Source organism: Adiantum capillus-veneris, chromosome 17 (assembly GCF_014529385.1).
Source record: "Adiantum capillus-veneris isolate H3 chromosome 17, ASM1452938v2, whole genome shotgun sequence".
In the NCBI taxonomy this organism is placed as follows: domain Eukaryota; kingdom Viridiplantae; phylum Streptophyta; class Polypodiopsida; order Polypodiales; family Pteridaceae; genus Adiantum; species Adiantum capillus-veneris.
This window is the reverse complement of record NC_140947.1, coordinates 54,018,594-54,027,345: the sequence shown is the minus strand read 5'-3', so window position 1 is coordinate 54,027,345 and position 8,752 is coordinate 54,018,594. Positions and strand designations below refer to the sequence as shown.

General features: G+C 45.2%; 1 protein-coding gene and 1 pseudogene across 1 annotated transcript; one reads left to right on the top strand and one right to left on the bottom strand.

The window, feature by feature from the left end:
- Positions 1 to 1,515: 1,515 nt before the first annotated feature.
- On the bottom strand, positions 1,516 to 3,548 carry LOC147437269 (monothiol glutaredoxin-S17 pseudogene; annotated as a pseudogene).
- Positions 3,549 to 3,979: 431 nt separating this feature from the next.
- Positions 3,980 to 5,935, top strand: LOC147437268 (mitochondrial adenine nucleotide transporter ADNT1-like). Its single transcript, XM_086485896.1, has 2 exons — positions 3,980 to 5,231; positions 5,660 to 5,935. Exons 1-2 carry the CDS (start codon positions 4,239 to 4,241, stop codon positions 5,933 to 5,935), a joined length of 1,269 nt encoding a protein of 422 aa, XP_086342022.1. The 5' UTR covers positions 3,980 to 4,238.
- Positions 5,936 to 8,752: the final 2,817 nt, after the last annotated feature.

The following is an 8,752-nucleotide window of genomic DNA, read 5'->3' as shown; positions in this document are numbered from 1 at the left end:
TCACCACGCACCGAGCGAGTTTTTTCGAGCAAAGACAAACCCGAGCGAGTGTTTGTACGCAATATAGTAAATTTTATCATCAACATACTAGTGCAAGCTCGTGTTCATACCTCCTTCTTCTTCCCAATATCGGATGGCCAATTAGCTCTCGCTTCCTAATTGCACCTGCATGATTTACTACTTGACTTCCCCTGCAATGCTGCTGCATTTTCTTGGAGCTACATCACATTAACCAATTCTTGTGGACACCATATTTTGCATTGAATCGGTCATGAGAGATGTTTTTGTTTGTCTGAAGATCGTTACAAAATGCTTGCCTCATCAAATTCTCAAATAGGTTATCAACAGAGCTGGACGAGGAGTGTGATTGAAGTCAAAGGCTCATCAGACCATGACTTGCACTAGTGGCAATATTCCCCAATGCCTTTCCCTCGACATTGAGCTGCCTGCCACTGATCCCCTCACACATTATGTTAAAAGTGCAAGCAGCTAGCTGCATTGAAGCCGCTGGCTTAATTACTTGAGGATCATAACCATCATAATATTTTCTGTCCTCATGTCCACTTTGACTTTTACTCATTATTTTTCTTTGCCCTTTGCCGTCTGCATCGCCAACAACCTGATAGCATCATCAGAAAAATGTGTTGACAAGTGGAGACTCAAGTACTTGAGCACTTCTGACACCTTAACATTGTCTCGTCCAAATGCCTTCTTAAGGGGAGGATCACATAAGATCTACGATTTCTTAGTACTACTCTAGAGCTTGTGAGCCTTGATGTAGTCCCATACTCTCTTGAGGGCATCATGCCTCGTGGTCTCCGAAGTTTGCAAGATGGGAGCCAGGCTGGAGGAGACCATATAGAGAATCTTAGCACCACCTGTGGGCTCGGGAGTGGTTTTGAGTTCGGCCTTGGAAACTTTCTTGCTCGTCTACTCGTCAACTCATGCAAAACACAGAGCAGTCATACACTAGACCAGGGACAAGATTCCGATCGATGGCAAGACAAAGGATCATGATCGGTGGCAAGAAGACGGATTGGAATTGGCTGGGATTGAGTGATCAAAGCTGGCACTTGCACGTACAACACCCCATATTGTAGTAGTAAGCCTGCATGATACAACCGAGCATTGGATGGCCTGTACCGAAAAGCACCTGCATGGACGAGAAGAGAGAGGTAGAGGTGATGGCGAGGCAACTTTACATAGCTTGCCGGTGAGAGAGGAAATTGTTGACGAGATGGTATGGCTGCAACAGCATACACAGAAACCCACACTTCTCTCTGTGTGTGTGTGTGTGTGTTTTTGTTGGGGCGTGCCAATTTCCTACATGAATTGAAATGGGCTAAAAAGTTCAACCGTAAGACAAAAATCCACAACCAACAAGTATCAAGTTGCCTAAATGAAGGCAAGATCGAACCACTCAAATGCTTGAGAGACCACAGTTCTCAAATATTTCAATATAAACATATGACAAAAAGCCATAGTTACAAGGTCCAAAGAATTGCAAGCATTCGGGTACTTTAATGATTCGGGTACTTTAATGTGTAAATTTTGCACAAAACTCATGAAGGTTTTACCAATTATGAGAGCTCTGCCTTCATCTCACCGCTTGATTTTAGGTCCAGAATGATGTCGCACCCTCCTATTAGTTCACCATTGTGATAAAGCCATGGATAAGTTGGCCAGTTGGCATACTTCTTCAGACCTTCTCAAACTTCATTGTTACTAAGAATATCAAAGGTAGCAAAAGATATACCCTAGTATGCTCACCACCTTCGAGTTGAAGCCACAACGTGGCGCATCAGGAGAACCTTTAATGAAAAGCGTAGTGGGTGATGAATTTATCAAACTCTTCAGTCTACTTTCAAGACTTTCTTTATGGACCACGCCTTTCTCCACCAGTAATTCCTTCAGTTCCCCGCTCTTATACATCTCAGTGACAATATCACAAGCATCGATGAATTCACCAGCAATATACAACTGAGGGTATGTTGGCCAGTAATAGAAAGATTTAAGACCTTGCCTGGCTGCCTCATTGCTAGAAAATCAAAGCTTCCAATTTCGACGCCAAGATCTTTCAAAATCTCTACAACCTTGCGACTGAATCGGCCACACTTTGGCTCATTGGGTGAGCCTTTCATGAACAACATCACTGGCTTGGAGGCAACAATACTCTTCAGATTTTCCTGCAAAAGCTCACCCTTGCTTGCCTCTGAGTCATTTGCAGACACAACAGAACCATTCATCTTACTTGCATTTGTAATTTCCTCTATTTCTGATGTCTTCTTCTGACCATCTCCAGGGCCTGTAAGCTCAGATACCTTTTGAGCCAATTCAGCTGGGTTGGCGCCCTCCAATTTATTTACCAAGACGCCATTCTCACAGTACACGCGAAGGGGGAGGGAGAAATTGCCGGCATGGCACCCACACGTAAGGCAAGGCGAGAGCAGCAAAAATTTTATCTCGTTTGATTGCAACAAAAAAAGAAAGAATCTCATTAAGATTTTGACCAACTCAATTTTTTCCCAAATTGACTAGACATACTCGTTAACAAAAGAACGTTAATATGCAACTAAACAAACAAAAAGATAGCCAAGCATTGACAAGAAGGTCCCCATGTCTCGAGCACACAAATCTGCCAATTTTTCTCATAAACAACTCTGAGTATGTATGGCCGATCTTGAACAATTGGTTAAATTGAGGAATGGCCGATTTTGAACAATTGGTTAAATTGAGGAATCTGGAAAGGATGCCTTACAGGCGGCGGAGAAAAGGGTCTTCAATGCTCTCTTTAGAACCTCAGCGGGCGGCTAGCAGACGGCTATCGCTCTGTGTCTCGAGCTTTCTGGAACTCTCTCATCTCTCCCCAGTATGGCGGCGGGCGGCTTTTTGCCGAGCTTCTTCTCTATAATAGAGTGTGCGGCAGAGGAGTGGCGGAGGCGTGTCGTCAGTGGGGGGAGGGTGGAATAGGCACATCTCTCTCTCTCTCTCTCTCTCTCTCTCTCCCCCCTGAGAGCAGCTAGGCAACCACTCATGGCTCTTGCAAGTCAGCGCGAGGTGAAGGACTGAGGTGGGGTCGTGGCTAGAGCGTCCCACACCTCCAAGCAATAAAGCCTTCTCTCTCTCTCTGTCTCCAGGTTGTGGGGCAACTGCCTGTGGTAGGGTTGTGTGTGCGTATCCCTTCCATCACTGCTAATTGATTAGTTTATTGGGTCTGTGAATATGTACATCGTAGTCCTTGGGGTTGGAGTTTGCCGCCTCCTCTGCGAGCACCCATATAAGTGAGTGATTGGGCTGTGTGTGTGAGAGAGAGAGAGAGAGCCTCGCAGCACAAAAACAGCGGCAGATGCGTGCACGTGAGTGGCGACAATAGCAGCAACGTCTGGGATTTGTGTGGCGCAGTGATCGGCCTAAGTGAATAGCCGAAAAATTAACGTCAGCAAACGTCAGCGGCACTCTCTGAAGAAACTCTCTCAAAGAGTGCGCGCCGGCGCGCGCTCTTTGAGAGAGAGAGAGAGAGAGAGAGAGAGAGAGAGAGAGAGAGGAGAAGTCCGTGGAACTCACAGATTGGATGTCAGGCTTAATTTTTGAAGGCTTCGGAGGACTTTTATTCTTCAATGAAGGGCAAAAATATTTTTACCCTTCGAAAGAAGGATAAAATATTGAAAATCTTTGAATAGTCCTTCTAATTTTTGCCTAAATACAGCTTAATGAAGTATAGGTAAAAATTTACTTTTCAAATGAATGATGAGGGTCACTCTTCAAAAATGAGCTTTGATGTAGATATCATGACGCTTGCCATCGTGGCAAGCAACCTCTCCCAGTTCCCCAGTCAACTTCAACGGGTCAGAACCGGTTGACCAAAAGGAAAGTCAACATGCAACCAACACGATAACGAGCTCAGAACCTGGCCTGTGAGAGACAGTGCCTCTACCACTGCGTTGAACGCTCGTCCATGCTTGCAAGATGCGAGCAGTTGTATCTAGCTTAGCTTGATGCACTAGCCACCCCATAAACTGTGTGACCGGCTGTGCCCATTACCTCCACCTATACGGGGGCAAACACCCCAATACTTAAACCATTGCCCAGGCAGGTGTGGCAACAGCTTCCAGTTGAAGGCGTCTTTGTCCTTTTTGTCAACTCGCTCGCCCCATCCGAGTGGCTCTTCCTCTCCTTCCTTTTAGTGACTCGACTTGCCTCCATTAGCTTTCTGGATTGTTGCTTTGCTCTAGTTCTCCATGGTTTCTCAGACAGAGGTCACAACTTCCAGGATACAAAAGGAGCATGCATGGCATCATAGCAGCACGAAAGAGGAGTTTTCCTCTCATGGGAACGTAGCCTTTTGCCAGAGATCTCCTCTTTATGCTTCTTGGGAAGAATCGGCTGCCTCCACACTTGCAACTCTCACTGAAGAAGCAAAACTTGCAACTGTTGAAGTCAAGGCTCTAGGAGATAAAGCACTGGCCATTTGCAAGTCTCTCATTGTTGGAGGTGTGGTTGGTAGAGTTTCACGTAGTGTTGTGGCTCCACTTGAACGATTGAAGATTCTCCTTCAAGCTCAAAATCCATTGAAGACTAAATGTAATGGCACGGTGCAAGGCTTGAAGTACATTTGGTCAACCGAAGGCTTATGTGGAATTTTCAAAGGGAATGGAACAAACTGTGCTCGAATAATTCCTAACGATGATGTGAAGTTTTACATTTATGAACAGGCTTCAAGTGCAATCTTGTGGTTGTACAGGAGAGAGACTGGGCAAGAGGATGCTGAGATTACACCATTACTAAGAATTGGAGTTGGTGCATGTGCCACAATGTCTGCCAGGTATCCTATGGACATGGTTCGGGGTAGGCTTATAGTGCAGACAGAGGATTCAACAGTGCATTGTCGACGAATGTTCCATGAAGCATCAACGATAATGAAAGAGGAAGGACCATTAGCGGTCTACAAAGGTTGGTTGCCATCTATTATTGGTATGATCCCATACATGGGTTTGGATTTTGTGGTATATGAATCACTCAAAGACTGGCTGGTGAAGAGGAACATAGAAAGCAAGCCAGAAGAGAATGTTGATTTGAGCGTCCTTACAAAACTTGGATGTGGAGCATCAGCAGCAGGTATAGTGGGCCAGACCATGGCATATCCACTTGATGTGGCACTAAGGAGAATGCAGATGGTAGGATGGAAGGGCGCCTTCTTTGTCATTACTGCAGATGATCAGATGAAGGCACCGGTTCAATAAATTGGGATTATTGATGCTTAGACTGTTTGCAATGAAGGCTTTGGAGCCTTGTACAAAGGCCCGATTCCCAATTCTGTCAAGGTTGTTCCTTCTATTGCTTTGGCGTTTGTGACATACGAGGGATGAAGGATCTTCTTGGAGTCGAATTCCAAATATCAGATCAAGTGAATCTGCAATTAGCAATAGCAATAAGGTAGAAGAGATTGTACATGGACAAACGATTTGAAAGCACATCGGCCACATTACTGATTTGTAAGAGTCTCTAATTTTTTAAATAAGGGAAATCTAAATGAAAAGTCTCGGTGTGTGCTAGTAGGGGGGCCCAATCACTTTTACTCTTTTATTACCGAGAATCAAGAAAGATACCTCCAATTGAAGGAGCTACCATTTGCTGAAGCCGTTAGGGCTGCCAATTGCAGGAGCCGGTAGCTGCTAGGAGAACAGGTAAAGAGGCGGTAGCAAAGACATGCGTAGAGGAGCTTTTGCAGCCCTTGGTGAATAGATCTCAAAGTGTGGTTGTGCTCTGTAAGGACAAATCCACAGGTGCTCTTATGGTCTGCAAGACGAACAAGGTCCATGCCTCCGCGAGCAGACGACTGAAGAGTACAAAGGCTGCGATGAAACCAGCTCACGATCATGCCGCACTCACTGAAGGAGAAGGCTGGTCCTCGTTGGGGGCATTAAGCCTCAGGTAGCAAGTTGCGGATGGTGGGACGGTTAGCCCATGCTTCTTGGTTTTGGTCGAGGCAGGCAGAGATCGATTCTTGTGTAGTTTTTCTTTGTGTCACGAGGTAGTACCGCTTTGATTATTCTGGCTGGAATAATTTGCGAAGTATCTACCTAATAAAAAGAGAAACGGCCCAATAGATAAGTCTGGGTGTGCGTTAGTCTGATGCTTTCATATCAAAAAAAAGAGGGAGAGGGAGAGAGAGAATTGCGATTTAGCAGCAGCACCTCTCCGGAGGTCTCCTTTTGCTACGACGTCTACCCGTCCCCAAAAGAAGTTCTGAACTCTTGCCTCGCAGGAGTGCGTGCTCTCCCTCCCCTTCCTCGCTTAGTCCAACAATCACCACGATTCTTCACATTGGATGCTTGATTGGGTTGGGAAAAACCTACTCAAGCCGCAACACCAGAAACGATGGTGCGACAAGAGATTAGGTCGGGCTACGTCAACATGCAGAAGCTCTCCTTGTGACAAAGTACAAGGTCGCATGACGCATATCAACAGAGATATGTTGATCCTACAACATGCACGATCTCCACCTCCCAACCTCTTCCCTTCCAGCCTTCCCTACCCATATATGATCCCCTCCTCTCTCTCTCTCTCTCTCTCTCTCTCTCTCTCTCTCTCTCTCTCTCTCTCTCTCTCTCTCTCTCTCTCTCTCTCTCTCTCTCTCTCTCTCTCTCAATCTCTTTAAAAAAAAAAATCCACACCGGTGCGGGCTCTTTCAGAGACTTTTTTTAAAAAGAGATTGAGAGAGAGCGAGGAGAGAGAGAGAGGGGGGGAGGGGTTGAAACAAAAAACCTAGGTTTAGTGTAATCTCACCTGCAAATTTTGAGATTTACCTCTAAATTTTAAATTTGAAAGTGAGAAAATCTACAAAATTTAGAGAAATTTAGCGTCATTTGGTGTAAAAACCTTCAAATTAAATTTAGTAAACTTACAACTAAAATTCTCATAGATAGGCTTGCCAAGTTTTCAGAACAAAGTTTTTTTCGAGCACTGGTCCTTGCCCATACGTGAAAGAGTCCGCGTCGCTTTTAAAGAGATTTTTTGAAGGGTTTTGTTTATACTATATAGTTGTTGAAAATGACGACGGCGGTTGAACTTGAAGACCTTCTTGCCTCATCTATTGTGAGTTTCCTTGCCCAAGTCCTTCAAAACCAAATTTGTCAATGATTAGGGACCCTGAGAGTTACCTTTGCTAGCCAACACAGTTGTCTGAACATGGCACAATGTTGTTTGTTGTAGCACAACCAACCTCCCAGTTACCCCTTGGAGGGGATTACCTTATGCCACATCATTCTGCAAGAGGATAGATGCAATGCTAGACTACCATCCATTTGAATGGCTACAAGGCATTGATGGACGTACAACTCCCAAACTGTAGATAGAGTACAAACTTTAATATATACCATGATGTGGATTTTCTCAAAAGAATAGCCTCATTGCAATAATAGAAGTATTTTCAAATTTCCAGATTTTCTCTCGAGTAACTTAATATGCATAGTATGTTATCGTACATCAACCCACTGATGGGGGCTTTTCACAAGCCAAGCTCCCATACCCCTCTTCTCTCGTCCCCACCCCATGAAAACCCCCTCTTAGGGAGGGAGTGATAAAAGGCATTGGAAAAAGTAAGAAAAAAATAAAGTATGATTATGTAAATATATAAGAAAGGTAAAATAGGCCACCTCATGCCTGCGGGGTAGCCCATCCCCACCTTGCCTCCTTTTTCTTCACTGTTGCCCCGCCGGGTGTCCTTTTTCCTCTCCTCCACTCAAAAGGTCAACCCCCTCTCTCTTCCCCTTGTCCTTTCTCCTTTCTCTCTCCCCTCAAGCTACCCCACCTCTCACCAATAATGCATTATAACTCACCAATAATGCACCCTAACTCACATGCAACTTACCCTATCTTCCAAAATAGTACACCCCACCCCCTCTTTCTCTCTCCTATCATATCCCATGACCCAAATACCCCCCTCTCTCTCTAAAGGGCGCCATGTCTCTTGTCTTGTAGCTAAATAACCTCCCCCACACTCACACACACTCAGTTTCACTGAAAAAGGTGCCCACAGACCCATCCCCACCCGGTGGTTACCTGATTTTTCTTGTGTTCACATACATCTGCACACAGGTTCACCTCTGAACACACTCCCCTCTCTCCCCTCTTGTAATTACTTTATTCTCCATGTCACCTCTCACTTTTTTTCATCGACCCATCTCTCTCTCTTAGTCTCTCTCTCATGAGACTGCTGTTCTGGCACATATACACACAGCCAGACAAGTGGGGCCCACAGTCACATGGCCTATGTAGATAATGATTTCTTCATTTCTAAATTCTAGAATTTCTCCCCCCTCCTCCCCTATATAAAGAGGGGTCACCATCACACTAAGGACACACACCATCACCAAAGAGTACACTATGCACTGTGTGTGCCTAGTGCACACACACACACCCACACCATCACCATCACCGCAATCACCATGCTTGTCTTGAGCATGACCTCTACACCCTTGGCTATGGAAGATGAAGGGCAGCTAAATGAAGGATGATGGCCATAAACCTCGTGCGAGTCTTCACCATCAACTCCCACCTATCCGCCATGTGCTCTACCACTCTCTCCCTTCTCATTCCCCTACCCTATGCTCCCCATTTCATTGCCTTATTCTCTAAATAAAGCTTGAGGTTTTGTGAGTATGTTTTCCTGCAATTTTTTGCCCAGGTGAGGTGTGCGGAATCGCCACCTAGTCTTGTGTTTGGAGTGAGCTTGTGTATGTGTGAAGGGTGT

Excerpts from the sequence above, each read along its gene's own strand:
- LOC147437268 (XM_086485896.1), top strand. The coding sequence starts at position 4,239 with ATGGTTTCTCAGACAGAGGTCACAACTTCCAGGATACAAAAGGAGCAT. Across the intron at positions 5,232-5,659 it reads ATGATCAGATGAAGGCACCG|GAGCCGGTAGCTGCTAGGAG; the intron begins GTTCAATAAATT and ends TGCCAATTGCAG.